The following is a 21,889-nucleotide window of genomic DNA, read 5'->3' as shown; positions in this document are numbered from 1 at the left end:
TGGCCTACTGTAGTTACAGTTTTGACTTAAATCGGCTTGAAAATCTATGGCAAGACTTGAACATGGCTGTCTAGCAATGATCAACAACCAACTTGACAGAGCATGTCAAGAGAATGTTAAAAAGAATAATGCGCAAATATTGCACAATCCAGGTGTGCAAATCTCTTGAAAGACTCACTGCTGTAATAACTACCAAAGGTGATTCTAACATGTATTGACTCTGGGGGTTGAATACTTACCTAATCAAGATATATTTGTTTATTTTGTATTTATTTTTACTTTGACATTACAGAGCATTTAGTGTAGTCGTTCACAAACAAGCCAGAGCCTTATTCACTGCTCACTAATAATAGCAATCATGCCATCTTTGGCCCACACATGTCAACAACCCTGATAAGTGGGAATGTTCCTCTGGCCGCTTTACAAGGACTTCAGCAGGTTATTATTTGATTCTTGTTCATTTTTCCGTATAGTGACAGCGCCAAGCTATATTTGCAGCCTATCGAGCCAATGAAAAATCTCAAAGTTATAGTAGGATTCTGTGACGCTGTTGGCTGCCTTTACATCCCGCTTTGCGTGTCCCAAACTCTACCCAAATGGGTCACTTTGACTTGATCACCAGTTTGGTGGGAATGGTCAAGTCTAGAGGTCGACCGATTAATCGGAATGGCAGATTAATTAGGGCCGATTTCAAGTTTTCATAACAATCGGAAATCGGTATTTCTGGACGCATAATTTTTTTTATATATATTTTTTTCAGTTTTATTTTTAGAGTTTTATTTAAATAGGCAAGTCAGTTAAGAACACATTTAAGAACTGCCTTGTTCAGGGGCAGAATGACAGATTTGTACCTTGTCAGCTCAGGGATTCAATCTTGCAACCTTACGGTTAACTAGTCCAACGCTCTAACCACCTGCCTCACAAGGAGCCTGCCTGTTACAGCTTACAGCTGTAATCGCAGCAAAAGGTGGCGCTACAAAGTATTAACTTAAGGGGGCTGAATAATTTTGCACGCCCAATTTTTCAGTTTTTGATTTGTTAAAAAAGTTTGAAATATCCAATAAATGTCGTTCCACTTCATGATTGTGTCCCACTTGTTGTTGGTTCTTCACAAAAAAATACAGTTTTATATCTTTATGTTTGAAGCCTGAAATGTGGCAAAAGGTCGCAAAGTTCAAGGGGGCCGAATACTTTCGCAAGGCACTGTAGCTAAAATAAATCCAGGTTATCAGGCAATATTAACCAGGTGAAATTGTGTCACTTCTCTTGCGTTCATTGCACGCAGAGTCAGGGTATATGCAACAGTTTGGGCCGCCTGGCTCATTGCGAACTAATTTGCCAGAATATTACGTAATTATGACATTACATTGAAGGTTGTGCATTGTAACAGCAATATTTAGACTTAGGGATGCCATCCTTTAGATAAAATACGGAACGGTTCAGTATTTCACTGAAAGAATAAACATTTTGTTTTCGAAATGATAGTTTCCGGATTCGACCATATTAATTACCTAAGGCTCGTATTTCTGTGTTATAATTAAGTTTATGATTTGATAGAGCAGTCTGACAGAGCGATGGTAGGCACCAGCAGGCTCGTAAGCATTTATTCAAACAGCACTTTCGTGCGTTTTGCCAGCAGCTCTTCGCAATGCTTCAAGCGTTGCACTGTTTATGACTTCAAGCCTATCAACTCCAGAGATTAGGCTGGTGTAACCGATGTGAAATGGCTAGCTAGTTAGCGGGGTGAGCGCCAATAGCGTTTCAAACGTCACTCGATCTGAGACTTGGAGTAGTTGTTCCCCTTGCTCTGCATGGGTAACGCTGCTTAGAGGGTGGTTCGAGCCCACATAGGGGCGAGGAGAGGGATGGAAGCTATACTGTTACACTGGCAATACTAAAGTGCCTATAAAAACATTCAATTGTCAAAGGTATATGAAATACAAATGGTATAGAGGGAAATAGTCCTATAATAACTACAACCTAAAACTTCTTACCTGGGAATATTCATATTAAAAGGAACCACCAGCTTTCATATGTTCTCATGTTCTGAGCAAGGAACTTAAAAGTTAGCTTTCTTACATAGCACATATTGCACTTTTACTTTTTTCTCCAACACTTTGTTTTTGCATTATTTAAACCAAATTGAACATATTTCATTATTTATTTGAGGCTAAATTGATTTTATTTATGTATTATATTAAGTTAAAATAAGTGTTAATTCAGTATTGTTGTAATTGTCATTATTACACATTTTTGGGTCCTCCAATAATTGGTATCGGTGTTGAAAAATCATCATCGGTTGACCTCTAGTCAAGTCTATTCTGATCTATGGAGCTCAATCATGATTAGGGTTGCAAAATTCTGGCAACTTTCAATAGTTGAGGAGGTAGTACTCCAACCGGGATTTTGGGAAAATCAGGGAATATATTTAAAGTTCCCGGAATTTTGCAAACCTAATCATTTTTATGGAATGGTCTGCCTATCCATGTGAGTGATGCAGACTCGGTCTCTGCCTTTAAGTCTTTCCTGTCTGGGTTGGCGCCCCCCTTGGGTTCGTGTCGTGGGAGAGATCTCTGTGGGCTATACTCTGCCTTGTCTCAGGATAGTAAGTTGGTAGTGAAGATATCCCTCTAGTGGTATATACTCCCTGTTTGGCCCTGTCTGGGGATATCGTCGGACGGGGTCACAGTGTCCTCCTGTCTCAGCCTCCAGTATTTATGCTGCAATAGTTTGTGTCTGGGGGATAGGGTCAGTCTGTTATATCTGGAGTATTTCTCCAGATATATCTTATACGGTGTAAATGTAAGTTATTTCTCTCTCTCTCTCTCCTTGAGCCCTATGACCATGCCTCAGGACTACCTGGCCTGATGACTCCTTGCTGTCCCCAGTCCACCTGGTCATGCTGCTGCTCCAGTTTCAACTGTTCTCCCTGCGGCTATGGAACCCTGACCTGTTCAGCGGATGTGCTACCTTGTCCCAGACCTGCTGTTTTCAACTCTCTAGAGACAGAGGGAGCGGTAGAGTACTCTGAATGGTCGGCTATTATCATTTGACCCTGCTGGTCATCTATGAACATTTGAACATCTTGGCCATGTTCTGTTATAATCTCCACCCGGCACAGCCAGAAGAGGACTGGCCTCCCCTCATATTCTGGTTCCTCTCTAGGTTTCTTCCTAGGTTCCGGTTTTTCCTAGCCACCGTGCTTCTACACCTGCATTGCTTGCTGTTTGGGGTTTTAGGCTGGGTTTCTGTACAGTACTTTGTGACATCAACTGATGTAAGAAGGGCTTTATGAATAAATTTGACTGATTGATTGATAATCATGATTGACAGAAGACCAGGGGAGGGGAGCTAGTCTGGAGTTGGTGGGAGGTTTTAAATGGGTCACGAGTTTCAGATTTATTTAATGAAAAATACTACAGTCTAAACTTAAACGACTAAAACCAGGTAGAAACTAACCTTTGAAGTTTGAACTATGTCTTCAATCACAGTATTTTCAATATAGAGTTATTAGCAGCGCTATTTAGCGTATTTGGTTGATGTTGTGGTCTCATAGCAGTGAGCTTAACATTCTTCATCAAGAATATGGGCAAAATGGAATTATTGACAACGAAAAAGTGGGGACTTTCGTTCCCTTGTAATATAACTGATACATTTACTATCAATATATCATTAAAAATAGTTTTCCAGATTGCATTTTTGCAACAACAAAAACATTGTGATGTGAATATTGGATCGCGACTGAGACAACCTGGTTCAATTTGGGTCCCAAAGCAAAACAAGTTGAGAACCACTGGTCTAGTATTGAAACCAACCCATACCTGTGGCTCTGTCACAGATGACACCTTATTCCCATATGGGGCACAACTTTGGGTGGAATTTGATACTTGCACTTTATGCCTCTCATAAGTACACATTTGATTGGGTGAAAAAAAAAAAGGGGGATCTGGTGTTCTGGTGTGTACATCATAGATGGCTTTAAACTTTGCCGTTTACACTGCTCATTTGAAGCTTCAAATTACATTGAAATGAGGTGAGTATTAGTTAGAGGTTACTCAAGCTGTGCGGCTAGTGGTCAATCAGAGCTGGCCTGGACAATCAGAGCTAGGCTACATCTGAAAATGATGTGCTAACATCACGGCGCCGTAAGAAGTAGACCAAAGTGCAGCGTTGTACTCGTACATTTACCTTTTATTTTAGTAAATGTCACCAACAAAACAACAAACGAAAAACAACCTTGACGCTTACAGGGCTATAGTGCCACTAACAAAGATAACTACCCACACTGAAAGGGGGGTAAAAAGGGCTACCTAAGTATGATTCCCAATCAGAGACAACGATAGACAGATGTCCCTGATTGAGAACCATACCCTGCCAAAACATAGAAATAAAGAAACATAGAAAACATTGAATTGCCCACCCCACATCACAACCTGACCTAACCAAATAGAGAAATTAAACGGCTCTCTAAGGTCAGGGCGTGACAATGGCAAAGAGGACATATTGGACAACCTTTACATTTTGGAATGTCCTCAACTGCTGTATAACTTAACTAGTATATTAACTAGTATATTGTGTCTGCCTCTGAATAACTTGTGAAGACATTGAAGAACTGAACAAAGCAGAACAACTGTGAAATAAAAGCCTGAAAGACAAGACTGTCTACAACTGCTATAGCAATTAACTATTTGTTATCTAATGCCTTGGAGAATCTTGTAAAAAGATAACTGATCTGTTGCATCCTAATATGCTGGGTTCTTTTACTGAAGAGTCGACTACTGTCTCCAGTGTCTTCAGCCCAACTCTCCAATACATAATTTAACTTTTACCGCCCTTGCATCTCATAATCCAATCCCTTCAATGCAAGAACGGAAACCCCATTATCATTTGTTAATTCAAATAACTCAACCCCTGCATACAAATCCCATTGGCTATTTGCAACCATTTTTACAGCGAAACTCATGAACACATTTCCCAATACACCACATGATCCATTTAAAGAATTACAAATAAACATTTCCACTTGAAATTAAGTTTTGTGACTACCAATGATGACCCAAATTCAGTCTTTCACAATATTGAGATTAGGGAAAGAGACCAACTTCCCCTAAAATCTCACTTGCGTAAATCACCCTGGTAAAGTGAGTCCACCTCGTGGAGTCAAATGATCTCTTTTAAAGCAACGCGTCAAGTGGAAAATCTCACAACGCAGCACCGTGGATTAATAAATGCCTAGATCTATCTTTAAGCATCCTGAGATCCCGTCGCAGGGGCCTGAAGTGCTTTAAACAGATGATGTACAGTATAAATAAAGCTGGAAGCTAAAGGAGGGGAGGAAGCAAGTTCACTATATGTGTGGGGACTGTACTAGTAATGACAGGTTCACATAGCTCCGGTTTTAATGATATTGTATTTATTTATTTTTATTTTACCTTTATTTAACTAGGCAAGTCAGTTAAGAACAAATTCTTATTTTCAATGACGGCCTAGGAACAGTGGGTTAACTGCCTGTTCAGGGGCAGAACAACAGATTTGTACCTTATCAGCTCAGGGATTTTAACTTGCAACCTCATCCATCAAAAGGAAAAAGAGAATTGTTGTCCAACAACCAAGGGGAAGTTATAAGTGTGTATGAGTGTGTGTGTGTGTCCAAATAATTGTGTCTGCATGATTGAGTAGATGCATGGGTGTGTTCATGTGTGTTTTAATCAATGTGGACATACTCTACTGGACATGGAGAGAGACTGATGTCCTGATGAAGTCAGAAGCAGTGCACAATGTGTAGAGCTAATGTGTCCCTTCCCATGACGCTATACATGTCATGGTATGAAAATAAATAATACCATGACAATAATTAAATAGCAGGCATGGACTTTTTTTCACATTGTGGATAATGGATGTCAAATCACTACTCAATATGGATCATTACAATGATTTGGAGGGCCCTGAGATTTTCCTAGTCCTATCAAGGCTACAATGAGAGCAAAGTGATTGCAACCAATATATTGTTTGATGAGTTGGGGAGAGGTACAGTATATGTCAGGATGCTTGAGGCTACTAAATACAGTAATACACACTACTATACAAACTGTAAGCATGGGGAGTTGGCGCAGGTCTCCTACCATACTTCGCCACACTCCCCGTGTACACTCCCCGTGTGCCCCCCCCAATAATTTTTTGGGGCTGCCTCTCGGGCTTCCAGCCGCGCTGCCGTACTGCCTCCTCATATCGCCGCCTCTCAGCTTTCGCTGCCTCCAGCTCTGCCTTGGAGCAGTGATATTCGGCGCCCAGGGTCCTTTGCTGTCCAGGACTTCCTCCCATGTCCAGGAGTCCTGAGATCGCTGCTGCTTGGTCCTTTGGGGGGGGGGGGGGGGGGGGTTAGTTCTGTAACGTTCGGAGGAGCAGGAGAGATCGGACCAATATGCAGCGTGGTTCGTGTCCATATTCATATTTATTAAACACTAAACAAAATAACAACGGCGAATGAAACAAAACAGATCTGTAAGGTGAAATACACTAAACAGAAAACAACTACCCACAAATCAAGTGGGGAAAAACAGGCTACTTAAATATGGTTCTCAATCAGAGACAACGATTGACAGCTGCCTCTGATTGAGAACCATACCAGGCCAAACACATAGAAAAACAAAACTAGAACAACACATAGAATGCCCACCCCATTTATTACATTTATTAGGCCCTAATCTTTGGATTTCACATGACTGGTCACAGATACCTTTTTTTTTAAAGTAGGGGTGTGGATCAGAAAACCAGTCAGTTTCTGGTGTGACCACCAGGAATTGTGTACAGATCCTTGCGACATGGGCCGTGCATTATCATGCTGAAACATGAGGTGACGGTGGTGGATGAATGGCACGACAATGGGTCTCAGGATCTCGTCACGCTATATCTGTGCATACAAATTGCCATCGATAATATGCATTTGTGTTCATTGTCCATAGACAATACCTGCCCATAACATAACCCCACCACCACCATGGGGCACTCTGTTCACAACGTTGACCTCAGCATACCGCTCACCCACACATCACCATACATGTGATCTTCAGTTGTGAGGCCGGTTGGGAGTACTACCAAATTCTCTAAAACGACATTGAAGGCGGATTATGGTAGAGAAATAAACATTCAGTTCTCTGGCAACAGCTCTGGTGGACATTCCTGAAGTCAGCATGCCAATTGCACGCTCCCTCAAAACCTGAGACATCTGTGCTATTGTGTTGTGTGACAAAACTGCACATTTAGAGTAGTCTTTTATAGTCCCCCCATCACAAGGTGCACCTGTGTAATGATCATGCTGTTTAATCAGCTACTTGATATACCACACCTGTCTCAGCAAATATACCACACCTATCTTGGAAAAGGAGATATACTCACTTACAGGGATGTAAACAAATTTGTGCACAAAATTTGAGAAAAATAAGCTTTTTGTGTGTATGGAACATTTCTGGGATCTTTTATTTCAGCAGTGGTGTAAAGTACTGCAGTAAAAATTCTTTAAAATACTACCTAAGTAATTTTTGGGGGTATCTGTACTTTACTATTTATATTTTTCAACTTTTCTACTTCACTACATTCCTAAAGAAAATAATGCCATTTTTACTCCATACATTTCACCTGACAACAAAAGTACTTGTTACATTTTGAATGCTTAGCAGGACAGAAAAATGTACCAATTCATACACTTATCAAGACAACACATGGTCATACCTTCTGCCTCTGATCCGGCGGACTCACTAAACACAAATCCATCTTTTGTAAATGATGTCTGAGTGTTGGAGTGTGCCCCTGGCTATCCATACATTAAAAAAATAAGAAAATGATGACGTCTGCTTTGCTTAAAAGAAGGAATTTGAAATGATGTATACTTCTACTTTTACTTTTGATACTCAAGTGTATTTAGAACCGAATACTTTTAGACTTTTACTCAAGTAGTATTTTACTGGGTGATTTTACTGGGTAACTTTCTATTAAGGTATCTATATTTTTACTCAAGTATGACAATTGGGTACTTTTTCCACCACTGTATTTCAGCTCATGAAACATGGGACCAACACTTTATATCATGCGTTTACATTTTTGTTCAGTGTACATCGCTAACAAACTACGGAGTAAAACAAGCTTATATTGAACAGTTGAACTAAGCTCATGAGCGATGAATAAGTTATATTCTTCACGAATCAATGGGTACGCATCATTCATTTATAAGTCCAAAAATGTATGTAGCAAGTGCAGATTGCCGCTTTCAACTATATTCTCTACAACAACCAAATATGCCTCTCTAGTTCCACTGTGGGACTGTATTTCACAGTCTCTGTTTTTACAGTCTCTTAACTCCTTTGTTAAGACAGACAGACAGATGGCACAGTGGATAACTGTGCCGTCTCCTTTGATTCAGCTTGAGTAGTCCTTGTTCGAATTGTCAGTGTGTGTGAGTAAGTGCCTGCATGTATGTCTGTGTCTGTGTGTGTGTGTGTGTGTGTGTGTGTGTGTGTGTGCGGAGACAGCTCTCCACACACATATCGATTTCTCCTGCAGTGTTGATTTCTTACAGCTGCGAGTTACTGCTGTGGGTCAGGACAAGACAGAGTAGTGAGGACCTGTGGTTATGAATCAAAAACGGTTTGATCGTAAAGTCAATGTTTACAACGGCTTGTCACCCTCATGTTGTGAGACTTCAGTCCAAGGAGCACCATTCCCTAAAATACCAAAGAAATACCCTTTGTAGCTCATAACATGTATAATATGTGCATTACATGTGTTTGTGCTCATAACACGTTCACAACTGAGGCATGGTTCCTGTCCTTGTTTTGTATACTCTCTTTGTAAGTTATCAACCTTGCAGCAAAGCTAGCACCCTTAGCCATTGTCAAGATTACTAAATGGATGTGCACCACCATAACCCTCAAGGTGCAGGAGAGAATTTGTTCGCTTTTCAGTGCATCCCTGAACAGCTTCTGGAGGGTTTATAATAATAATGGCTATCATTACGTGTCTAGTGGAGTGTGAGATTATGACCTGTTAGTAGTCCCATCCATCCTAGCCCATTATCGAACACAATTCCCCAGAACATAGCAGATAATAATAGTGATTGGGAGAGGGAATCTAAGAGGCCTTGGTATCAGGCAAGGGCAACCTTTCATTGATCAAGTTATGGTGCGGAGAAATGCGTCTCAATGGTCACGCTGCTACTGTTTTATTGATAGCTGGGTCCGTCAATATCCGCTCATCATAAATTCCCCCTCAACATTACATAGGGCCATAAGGGATGTCCGGGGAAGTCTAGGGGAAGGCTAGGGGAAGTCTAGGGGAAGGCTAGGGGTGAGACACTCTTCAGTGGATGTTTCTGATTCTCGTCTGTCAAGGATTCGGGGGTTGGACTGGGCCAGGCTTGAACCATTACTGATTCTCGTCTGCCTAGGATTCAGGAGTTGGACTGTCCCATCTAATGATGTAACATCATCGCTGCCCGCCCAGGATAGGAACCCACAGAGTCAAGGATTGGTGCACTCAATTCAAAGGTCCTTAGACAAAAGTATTTGAAAAGGACTCGAGTTCACAACAATACGTAAGACCATAGCTACTGACAATCAGTAGCCTACCAAAACCATGGTAGTACTTCATGGCCCAAATAAAGGTGACCACTCGACAAGCTATGACGTGCTCTCGCTAGCTAGTTCAAATTTGCAATAGTACTGTCACGTTCTGACCTTAGTTCCTTTGTTTTGTCTTTGTTTTATTAAGGTCAGGGCGTGAGTTGGGGTGGGCAGTCTATGTTCTTTTTTCTATGATTTGGGATTTCTGTGTTTGGCCTGGTATGGTTCTCAATCAGAGGCAGCTGTCAATCGTTGTCCCTGATTGGGAACCATACTCAGGTAGCCTGTTTTCACCCTTGAGTTGTGGGTGATTATTTTCTGTTGTGTGTCTTCACCAGACAGGACTGTTTCGTTCTTTCACTTTGTTGTTTTGTATTTCAGTGTTCAGTTTGATTCATTAAATATTAACATCATGAACACATACCACGCTGCGCTTTGGTCCGATCCTTCTTCCACCAACAACGGCCGTGACAAGTACACGGAGGTGTCGAATCATGCTTTTTAATCTAGCTCTATACCTCTGTAAATTTGCCCAAAGCTCAGGTCTCGGTGCAGTTGAGTAAAAGCTTAATTTTTTATGAACCTCTTCGCTGTTCCCTCTCTATTTGCAAAAAAAAAAAACTAATCTTATATTGGTATGGATTTAATTTTTTCTGTCCCCTTCCTTCTCAAAGCTAACAACTCTGGGGGAATGAATGGGAATGGATGGGTCTAGAGGAGCGGTGTGCGAGATGAGTGACAGTAATGAGACAGTTGGATAGAAGCGCTTAACGGCACAGAGGTGCAGGGTAGTCAGACTCAGTTGGGGAGATGAGGTAAGGACTGACCCAAAGCCTGCCCTGACTCAGTGTCACGTTCTGACCTTTATTTCCTTTGTTTTGTCTTTATTTAGTATGGTCAGGGCGTGGGTTGGAGTGGGCAGTCTATGTTTGTTTTTCTATGTTAAGTTTCTGTTTCGGCCTAGTATTGTTCTCAATCAGAGGCAGGTGTCGTTAGTTGTCTCTGATTGAGAATCATACTTAGGTAGCCTGGGTTTCACTTTTGAGTTGTGGGTGTTTGTTTTCCGTGTGTGTGTTTGTTGCCACAAGGTACTGTTTCGGTTTTCGTTGATGCACGTTATTTTGTTTTGTTCTAGTGTTCTGTTGTTTTTCATATTAAACATAATGGACACTTACCACGCTGCGCATTGGTCCTCCGATTCTTCTCGCTACTCCTCCTCAGAAGAGGAGGGAGGAATGCCGTTACACTCAGTCTATCACAAAGTCAGAGCTCTGATATTACGTTTGACCTAAAGTAAAAGTACCTTACTTAGATTGTAATTTACTCAAGTAAAAGTAACCCTTTTTAGAAACTACTCTGGTAAAAGTAAAAAGGTATCTGGTCAGAAATCTACTTAAGAACTAGTTTTTTTTTACAACTTACAGTAAATTGTGACAGCAAACAAAAATATAAACAACTTAGTGCAAATGATTTTACATTAATTTCCTTATTTAAGCATGCCAGCACCATCTTGCAGATGTCCTCCAGCACAGTTAGGCTGTACAGTTTCAATTACAGTCTTATACAAAGTTGAGTTAATATCCAAGCTATGATGCTGCTGATGGTCATTAGTAGCCTGCCAAACTTGCTAACTGCCTGGTACTCAGCACTCTATTGTCCCTCTAATCACTCTGGCATCAATGCAAATGTGATCGAAAATCGAATCAAACACTTCATGAGAGCCCATGAGCTCATATTGAGCAACATTTCTATAGGCTATGTAATTGAGAGAGAAAAAAAGAGGAGGCCTACTATATGTATTTCTCAACTTTCCTAATAACAAGCACATTGCTTATATTTACAACAGGAGTATAGCCTACCTGGCTTGCATGAAATGTTTTTATTTTTATTTTATTTAAACTTTGTTTAACTGAACCACGCCACAAAACATCCTTCATTCGCTATTCAAGTACATAGATTACTTGTATTCCCGCTGCCCCTGTTTCGATACAGGTGCATGATAATGGTCCATTCTAAATCAAAAACAAATTTCACACATATATTATTTAGTATATGTAAAGACAAGATTAAATCAAGAATAGTCTGAAGGGTGACAATATTAGCCTATCACTTGTGAATGATGCCCAGCATAAGAAACAATGCCTTTTTTTTGCGTGTCTTTTTCGAATCAGTCGCACACCTCATGTAGCCTAGCCCATAGGCCTGTATGTTTTGATAATGTTTGTATCACAACTAAAGTTGCCAAATAACTTCTTAAAATTAAGCACATTAATCCACTTTACAAGGGGTGCAGAGCCTAACTGGCATACATAAGCAGCATGTGAGTTTCAAGTTTGGGGAAGGCCATTATCACCATAAAAATGCGCATTTATAATAAAAGCATAACAATTTGATAATGGAACATTCGCGCTTATAGCCTACTTCCTTGTGCGCATTGCAATATCTTCAATTCCAACTCGGGAATTGGATAAGGACCCGCGCAATTGCGTCCCCGATGTGTCTGTCTTCACTTGTAGCCTGTGAGAAAGACCCGATCACGTGATGAAGAGTCATGAGAGTGAGAGGTAATTCAGAGCGCTCAGCACTCAGGGAGAAGGGCACACAGGCCACTGGCTGCAAAAGGCATGGATTTTTTTATGGTGCGTTACGCCCACACAAAGGGGATGCCGCCGTTAAATTCTAGGCATTATCCAGTGCTTGTCAAATTGTGAATGAGTGACTGATCTAGTGTGTACCGCCTGCGCAAAAAAACAAAAGCAGAGCTGATGCCTTCAAGCAACTTTTTTCGAATCATCATTAGAGTCGTATCATGCAGCCTTACAATGTATTAAAAATCAAAACACATAGCCCAACGTTTGTATAAAAACTAAAGTTACATTAATAACTAAATTAAGCATCTGGAATACCTATTTCTTTGTTAACCGCTCAACACAGAATAGCTGTATGTGCGCACTCCCTCAAATCGTTTGGAGAAAATATCCTTTCTATTTTATTCAGCTTTTTTCAATTGTATTCTTTATACTATAAAAAAAATGCCATAGAATTCTAAGCAAATCTTGTCTGCTAAATGAACTAGTATAGCCCATAGCCATTTGACATAGTCAGATCAGGACCTAACATAAGGACAAGTCCGAGTATGCTTTTCTGTTCTTCTGAAATAGACTACATTTTCTTCAATCAATTAGCTTAATTTCTCTGAGATCAAATCATATTTCAACTAAATAACGTTTCAGAAGTGATACTCATCTGTTTCTAACTACGGAAACGATTTCAGAGCAATCTGAGATGGTGGGTGTCATGGCTTGCTGAAATGCCATGGAACGACCCTGTAAGCGAACAGACTCAGGGGACCACATCTTGACAAATAGGACATATCTTGACAGATACGAAGAGATAGGTATAAGAATATGAGTAAATTCATAGACAGGGTTTGGCTGTGTTTTTCACAAATAAACCAGATAGGTTTGACAAACGGCAGGGCCCCATGGGCCATGGCCAATAATTATACATATTATCCTTGTTACCCAATGCATCTAGCTGTTTTTTAAGCCTGAATCCAAAACAGCAGAGTACAGCACCTGAATGACTATTGAAAGTTACATTATGCCTAGTAGTTCTATTTGACCATATGGCAACTTCACTATTCCTTTCAGACATCTGCTTGATGCAGACATACATTTATTTATATGCAAAATTACCCACTTGGCACGTTTAATTTTGATGTACCTTTGGTTAAGTTGTTAACTAACGTTAATTAAATATATATATATATATATATTAAAAATATATTAAAATTTCACCATGTCATTGGATTTAGGTAAAAAGTTGGGTTAAAAGAAGGATGAAATGCCCTTACTTTAATGACTTTTTGCTAGTTTTTTAAACCACTAATTGCCTGAAATAAATGAGGTTCAATTATTTGAATTCCATTTTGTTTGTTTCTATTATGTAAGCTCAATGCGCACATTGCACTGTTTCTCTAGAGATAAATCAAATCAACCCCGAACTGTGTGAGTTGTAGTTTCCAAAAGACCAAAAATCAACATATTAGCTCAGAAAACATGGTAATTAACTACATAATCCATTGAGCGCCTACATGTCCAGTGTGTGTTTTTTTATGCCTGCTACATTAGGTTAGTGTGGGCCAGACAGGGAGAGGAGAGAGAAGAATGCGTGATAGAGAGGGGTTGCTTCGTGAGGTATCTATACTTGAAAATACATGATCTAAGTGATTGATAGTTGGTATTCAGCAGTCATAAAAGTATGCCTTATTTACTTTGAAGAATTACTAAAATAGTGATTTTGTCAGACGGCATAGGCAGCAGCTCTATAGTGATCTGATGATGATTTGGAATGAAATAATAAAGTAATCAAATAAAACAAATGTAATATACACAACCAGGAGTTGGAACCAAAATGATTCTGAACTCAAATATAAACGCAGCATGCAACAATTTCAGTTACAGTTCACATAAGGAAATCAGGAAACTAAAATAAATTAATTGGGCCCTAATCTATGGATTTCACATGACTGGGAATACAGATATGCATCTGTTGGTCACAGATACCTTTTTAAAAAAAAAGCAGGGGCATGGATCTGAAAACCAGTAAGTATCTGGTGTGACCAACATTTGCCTCAGGCATCGTGACACATCTCCTTCACATAGAGCTGATCAAGCTCCTCTTCAATGGCTGTGCAAAGTTACCGGATATTGGCGGGAACTGGAACATGCTATCGTACACTTTGATCCAGAGCATCCCAAACGTGCTCAATGGGTGACATGTCTGGTGATTATGCAGAACATCGAAGAACTGGGACATTTTCAGCTTCCAGGAATTGTGTACAGATCCTTGGGGCCATGCATTATCATGAAGAAACACGAGGTGATGAATGAACTGGATGCAGTCTATCACAGTGCCATCCGTTTTGTCACCAAAGCCCCATACACTACCCACCATTGCAACCTGTACACTCTCGTTGGTTGGCCCTCGCTTCATACTCGTCGCCAAACCCACTGGCTGCAGGTTATCTACAAGTCTCTGCTAGGTAAAGCCCCGCCTTATCTCAGCTCACTGGTCACCATAGCAGCACCCACTCGTAGCACGCGCTCCAGCAGGTATATCTCACTGGTAACCCCCAAAGCCAATTCCTCCTTTGGTCGTCTTTCCTTCCAGTTCTCTGCTGGCCATGACTGGAACGAATTGCAAAAATCTCTGAAGCTGATGACTCACATCTCCCTCACTAGCTTTAAGCACCAGCTGTCAGAGCAGTTTACAGATCAGCCTATCTGTAAACAGCCCATCTATCTACCTACCTGATCCCCATACTGGTATTCATTTTTCCTCCTTTGCACCTCAGTATCTCTACCTGCACATTAATCTTCTGCCGATCTCCCATTCCAGTGTTTAATTGCTATATTGTAATTACTTCGCCACCATGGCCTATTTATTTCCTTAACTTACCTAATTTGCACTCACTGTATATAGACTTTTTGTTTTATTTTGTTCTACTGTATTATTGACTGTATGTTTTGTTTATTCCATGTGTAACTCTGTGTTGTTGTATGTGTCGAATTGCTACGCTTTATCTTGGCCAGGTCGCAGTTGCAAATGAGAACTTGTTCTCAACTTGCCTACCTGGTTAAATAAAGGTGAAATAAAATAAATAAATAAAAATTGCACGACAATGGGCCTCAGGATCTCGTCACGGTATCTCTGTATATTGAAATTGCCATCAATAAAATGCGATTGTGTTTGTTGTCCATAGCTTATGCCTGCCCATACCATAACCCCACCGCCACCATGGGGCACTCTGTTCACAACGTTGACATCAGCAAACCTCTCGCCCACACGACACCATACACGTGGTCTGCGGTTGTGAGAACAGTTGGAGGTACTGCCAAATTCTCTAAAACGACATTGGAGGCAGCATATGGTAGAGAAATGGATATTCAATTCTCCTGCAGTCAGCATGCCAATTGAATGCTCCTTCAAAACTTGAGACATCTGTGGCATTGTGTTGTGTGATAAAACTTCACAAAGTGCACCTGTGTAATGATCATGCTGTTTAATCAGCTTCTTGATATGCCATGCCTGTCAGGTGGATGGATTATCTTGGCAAAACCTAACAGGGACGTAAACAGATTTGTGCACAAAATTGTGCGTATGGAACATTTCTGGGATTTTTTATATCAGCTCATGAAACATGGGACCAACACTTTACATGTTGCATTTATATTTTTGTTCAGTGTATAGAGCCAATGGTTTCGTTCTGAACAAAATATTATTTTTTTAATCCGTTCCACTGTTCCGACGGGAAAAATAAAGTTCTGAACCGGTTAGAACCCCAAAAAGTACCGGTTAATATCATTCCTTTCTGTTCCTTTTTTTAAATTTATTTTTTTAAATTTATTTTTTTACATTTATTTTTTTACATTTAGCTCAACATTAAATTACTTCACCAATCAGTGTGGATAGAGCAGTATGCTGTGGAGCATTAAGAGGTTATTAACAAGAACTTAAAAAGTTAATGCATTCTTCTAAACATTTCTCCCTAATTTCTGAATCACTCTTGTAATGTCATTAGCAGGCAACAGTAACCTACTGTATGCTTCAGAGGGGAGGGGCATGTAGCCTACACACCCACCAGCACTAGATTTCCAGCTGGCAGGCAGACGCTGGAATACATTTCTGAGTGACAGAGTGAGTGAGTGCTTTGCATAGGCGCTTTGTTGCGATATTTGTGGGGCTGGAAAAAAATGCACGGAACGTAAAATAACGTTATTAAGCGGTTCCCATGCTTTTAAAATAATGCTTCTCTTTCGGAACAGTATAGATCGCTTCCGGTTTGGGTTTTGTTCCTCAAATAATTTCGTTATTTTCCAGTTTTAGGTTATGTTCCCTGAACCATTCTAACCCGTATATAGCAATTGAATTATTTTATTAAAGTAATCATGGGGCTTTTATTAATTGTTGTATACTGTGTTGTTACAGAATTCAACCCACAAAATGTATAGTGCATTTAATGTTTTAAAAAAACTAGCAAAACCGAAATTGAAAACCGTTATATATTTTTTTAAATAATTGAACCAAACCGACTTCAAAAAGCACTAACTCAGTACCACTTTTTGCAAATCCAATTAGTTTTCCGCATTGATTCAACTTAATCACATATTATTTTTTGAAATGACGTGGAAACAACGTTGATTCAACCAGTTTTTGCCCAGAAGAAAGTTACATGTCACGAAACACCTGAAAACATCCATGGGGACTGTCAAAAGGGTACAGTACAGCGGGTGCTACACAGTATCAGCCATGTAAAAGCAACGGGGATATATTGTATGTCTTATCAATAAGATATATGGTTGGCACGACTAACTTCCGTCGATTCATTGCCAATGTAGAAAAACAAACACTTAATGTTTACCTAGACAGGTTGCACCATTGAGGTCTGAATACCTCTTTCCCAATGGAGACCTGTTCAACTGCTACTGTTGTAACCTAAAGTTGTACATTTGTGTGGTTCATCCCTATGCAGTTGGTGTGTCCATTAGTTTATGCCTTCCTTATACAAATATTTGCCCATTTTCCAAAACTCACCAAAAGCAACGGCAATCCGCAGACCACTGCGTAAAGTATTACAGGAGGAACAGCGCTGGACGCCTCGGGTCCATGGTAAGGCTTGGTGTAGGCATTGTCATAGCAGAAAAACCCTTGGACGTGCACGTTGAAAGTGTCGGTGTACTCAAAGTAGTATGCCAACATGACAGTCCCAGCCATGATCACCAGCTGGAAGTAAAGCATGGTTGAATGGAACACCCAGCCGCCCGGTTTTTAGGCTACTGCTGTAACCCGTCCAGTACTCCACCTCGCTCCGCGTTCCATCCACATATATCTCTCGCTACTACAATGGAAGATAATCCATAAAACATCGTGTTTAGGTGAAGAGGCGAGCTCAGTCTTGACACCGCTCAGAGATCCATGCGAGGGTGAGCGCTAAGACAGAAAGAGAGTGTGGAGCGGGTTGGGAACATGAGCGCGTGGGATGGAATCGACTTTCCTTCCGTGGCGTGAGAGATGTGCGTGGAATGTACGGAACCATAGGCATGCAGACTTCTTACCGCCTTGAGCGATGATGAGTGACAGCGCGCGCCAACCATTAGCATGAGCCACAGGATCTTGTTAACGTTCATGTGTAGGACAGCAACATCTGTAGGCAACTAGATTCAGCTAAAATCCAATTTTTGTCGGAACGAGTGGTTGTTTGTTGGATAATAATAATTTGTCCACCTCAAATTGACCACAACTAAGCTCAAAAGGAGATTGCATTTGAAAATGACATAATTTCACAGCTTCATTGCATTTTGAGACACGATCACATATATATATATTTTTTGTGGGAATTTTGGGAACAGATTTCCTATAAAAATGAAACACATTTTTTGGCTGAATTCCTAGTTGTCACGACCGTCCTCCTCTTCATCTGAAGAGGAGAGGTGAGATGGATCGGAAGACCAAAATGCGGCGTGGTAAGTGTCCATGGTAAATCTTTAATAAAGAAAATACTGACACTGCATACAAAACAATAAACAAATGATGACCGTGAAGCTACAAATTAGACCTGTGCTGACACAAGCCACTGACATAGACAATCACCCACAAACAAACAGTGCAACCCAGGCTACCTAAGTATGATTCTCAATCAGAGACAACTAATGACACCTGCCTCCGATTGAGAACCATACTAGGCCAAAAACATAGAAATGCCCCAAAACATAGAAAAACAAACAGACTACCCACCCAACTCACACCCTGACCATACTAAATAAATACAAAACAACGGAAATAAAGGTCAGAATGTGACAGTACCCCCCCCCCCCCCCCAAAGGTGCGGACTCCGGCCGCAAAACCTTGACCTATAGGGGAGGGTCTGGGTGGGCGTCTGTCCGCGGTGGCGGCGCGGGACGCGGACTCCACTTCATCATTGTCTTGGTCCGCCTTATTGTCCGCCTCCGTGGCTTTCTCACCATGGCCACCCTACTCAATGACCCCACTGGACAGAGGGGCTGTTTGGGACAGAGGGGCAGCTCGGGACTGAGGTGGGGCAGCTGCTCGGGACAGAGGTGGGCTCCGGCAGCGGCGCCAGACAGGGGGCTCCGGCAGTGGCGCCGGACAGGCGGGGGGGCTCCGGCAGCGGCGCCGGACAGGCGGGGGGGCTCCGGCAGCGGCGCCGGACAGGCGGGGGGGCTCCGGCAGCGCCGCCGGACAGGCGGGGGGGCTCCGGCAACGCGCCGGACAGGCGGGGGGGCTCCGGCAGCGGCGCCGGACAGGCGGGGGGGCTCCGGCAGCGGCGCCGGACAGGCGGGGGGGCTCCGGCAGCGGCGCCGGACAGGCGGGGGGGCTCCGGCAGCGGCGCCGGACAGGCGGGGGGCTCCGGCAGCGGCGCCGGACAGGCGGGGGGCTCCGGCAGCGGCGCCGGAAAGGCGGGAGGCTCCGGCAGCGGCGCCGGGCAGACAGGACCACCTGCAGGAAGGAGACAGAGAGACAGCCTGGTGCGTGGGGCTGCCACAGGAACCACCAGTCTGGGGAGACCTTCAGGAGGCTTGGGGTTAAGAGGAGGCACCTGAAAGACCGGGCTGTGGGGGAGCACTGGAGCTCTGGTGCGCAACCTTGGCACCACTCTCCCAGGCTGGATAACCACTCTAGCCCGGACCCTCTGGAGTGCAGGCACAGGTTGAACCGGGCTGTGGGTAAGCACGGGAGATCTAGTGCTTACTACACGCACCTCTCCCTTAGGCTCCATTCCCACCGTCGCCCGGCACGAGCGGAGCGCAGGCAGAGGACGCACTGCACCCTCCCAGCGCCCCGGAGACACAACATGCAGAGCCGGCGCAGGATACCCTGGACCAAAACTGCGTACCGGCGACCAGACCCGCTGAGCAGGCACCATACGCCCTGGCTCGATGCCCGCACTCGCATGACACTCTCGGGGGGCTGTCCTATAGCGCACCGGGCTATGGACACGTACTGGCAACACCGTGCGCTTAACCGCATAACACAGTGCCTGACCAGTATCACGCTGCTTATAATAAGCACGAGGAGTGAGCGCAGGTCTGCTACCTGGCTTAGCTCCACCCCTCGTGTGCCCCCCCAAACATTTTTTGGGGCTGTCTCTCGTACCTGTCGCACTGCAGTGCTGCCTCCTCATATCGCCGCCGCGCAGCTTTCGCTGCCTCCAGCTCTGCTTTGGGGCGGCGATATTCCCCAGCCTAGTACCCAGGGTCCCTCTCCGTTCAGTATCTCCTCCCATGTCCAGGAGTCCTGTGATACCGGCCGCTGTTGTTGCTGCTGCTGCTGCTGCTGCTGTCGTCGCTGTTTTCTACCACGCCGCTTGGTCCTTGGTTGGTGGGTGATTCTGTCATGACCGTCCTCCTCTTCATCTGAAGAGGAGAGGTGAGATGGATCGGTAGACCAAAATGCGGCGTGGTAAGTGTCCATGGTAAATCTTTAATAAAGAAAGTACTGACACTGCATACAAAACAATAAACAAATGACGACCGTGAAGCTAACAAAATAGACCTGTGCTGACACAAGCCACTAACATAGACAATCACCCACAAACAAACAGTGCAACCCAGGCTACCTAAGTATGATTCTCAATCAGAGACAACTAATGACACCTGCCTCCGATTGAGAACCATACTAGGCCGAAAACATAGAAATGCCCCAAAACATAGAAAAACAAACATAGACTGCCCACCCAACTCACGCCCTGACCATACTAAATAAATACAAAACAACGGAAATAAAGGTCAGAACGTGACACTAGTGGTCTTTTTGAATAAAAACAAACAAAACATGATTTTACTAGAAACCTTGGGGGTCCACAGATTGTCAGTGTTTAGCTAGACCAAAAAGTTGTTGATGTTTTTTGATCTTCTAAGCTGTGCATCATCCTGGCAGCAAAAACAAATCATATTTACAATGTTCTTCGCACAAACACACGCCTGGTCGTCTAGCATGGAGTGAGAAAAGTCTCAATGTTTTGTCTGTATAGTGTCCCACAATCCACATGAATATTCACCATAACTCACAAATAAAACCTTGATCTGTGAATACATTAAAATGTTTCACAAATGAAACCATGATCTGTGAATGTGTTCAAATATTTTTCAAATAAAGTAATGATCCGTATGTATATGTATATATTGTCAAGGCTCAGGAGAAGACCCAGATGCCGACAGTTTCGAAGTAACAAAAGTTTATTACGAAAACAGGGGGACAGGCAAACGACAGGTCAAGGGCAGGCAGGTGTCAGTGATCCAGAGCAGAGTCCGGAAGGTACAGAACGGCAGGCAGGGTAAGGGCAGGCAGAGGTCAGTAATCCAGGGTGGTGTGATAAGGTACAGAACGGCAGGCAGGCTCAGGGTCAGGGCAGGCAGAATGGTAAAAACCGGGAAAACTAGAAAACAGGAACTAGAGAAAGATAGGAGCATTGGAAAACCGCTGGTAGGCTTGACTAAACAAAATGAACTGGCAACAGACAAACAGAGAACACAGGTATAAATACACTGGGGATAATGGGGAAGATGGGCGACACCTGTAGGGGGGTGGAGACAAGCACAAAGACAGGTGAAACAGATCAGTGTGTGACATAGTGTGTGATATATGTCACACACTGATCTGTTTCACCTGTCTTTATATATATATATATAAATATACCAGTGGAGGCTGGTGACTTGAAAACTTGAGGAGGATGGGAGACCCACGGTATAGGCACGGAACGCACGGCAATGACAAAGTGTACTTCAAAAATCATCAAAGACTGATTATTTTAACCTAAAGCATTTAATAAAGACATTTAAAGTACAATATTATGGGGAATGGGAATGGGAATGAGAGGGCTACTTACACCGTGTTGGAAAGGGATCACAGCAGTGATTGAATGAGGGTATGAGGCATGAGTTGGAGTGTTCAGAGGCTTGACCAGTGCAGGCCAGGATTTGACTGGGAAGACAAAAGACTATAAGACAACACACTACATAGATAGACAAAAGAGCTAAGAATGAGTTAGTCCAAGCAAGGAGTAAAATCATTGATGTGTAATAATGTGATTGTGTAAGTGATTAACTCTACATACAGTAATGTGAGAAAATTGATAGGGGTACTCACTGTGCTTGGAGGGGAAACATTCAATGTGCCAGTGGATGAGCGGGCACATGAGACGTGGCTTCAGATTATGTCAGGAGAAAGTTGACAATGGTAGTGGAGTGGAG

General features: G+C 42.5%; 1 protein-coding gene across 3 annotated transcripts in view; it reads right to left on the bottom strand.

Moving 5' to 3' along the window:
* Positions 1-18,139, bottom strand: part of LOC110530181 (phospholipid phosphatase-related protein type 5-like) — a 62,892-nt gene extending 44,753 nt beyond the window's left edge. For 2 of the 3 annotated variants that reach the window (XM_036985740.1, XM_036985741.1), the window contains exon 1: positions 17,214-18,139. In XM_036985740.1, coding sequence (XP_036841635.1) covers positions 17,214-17,417 — 204 coding nt within the window. In that variant the 5' untranslated portion in view covers positions 17,418-18,139. The remainder of the gene's footprint in view (positions 1-17,213) is intronic. The other variant, XM_021613048.2, reaches the window with a different exon arrangement.
* Between the last annotated feature and the right edge of the window lie 3,750 nt (positions 18,140-21,889).

This window comes from Oncorhynchus mykiss, chromosome 8 (genome assembly GCF_013265735.2).
Source record: "Oncorhynchus mykiss isolate Arlee chromosome 8, USDA_OmykA_1.1, whole genome shotgun sequence".
NCBI classification, from domain to species: Eukaryota; Metazoa; Chordata; class Actinopteri; order Salmoniformes; family Salmonidae; genus Oncorhynchus; species Oncorhynchus mykiss.
The sequence above is the reverse complement of the archived record's forward strand: the minus strand, read 5'-3'. Positions and strand labels throughout refer to the sequence as shown.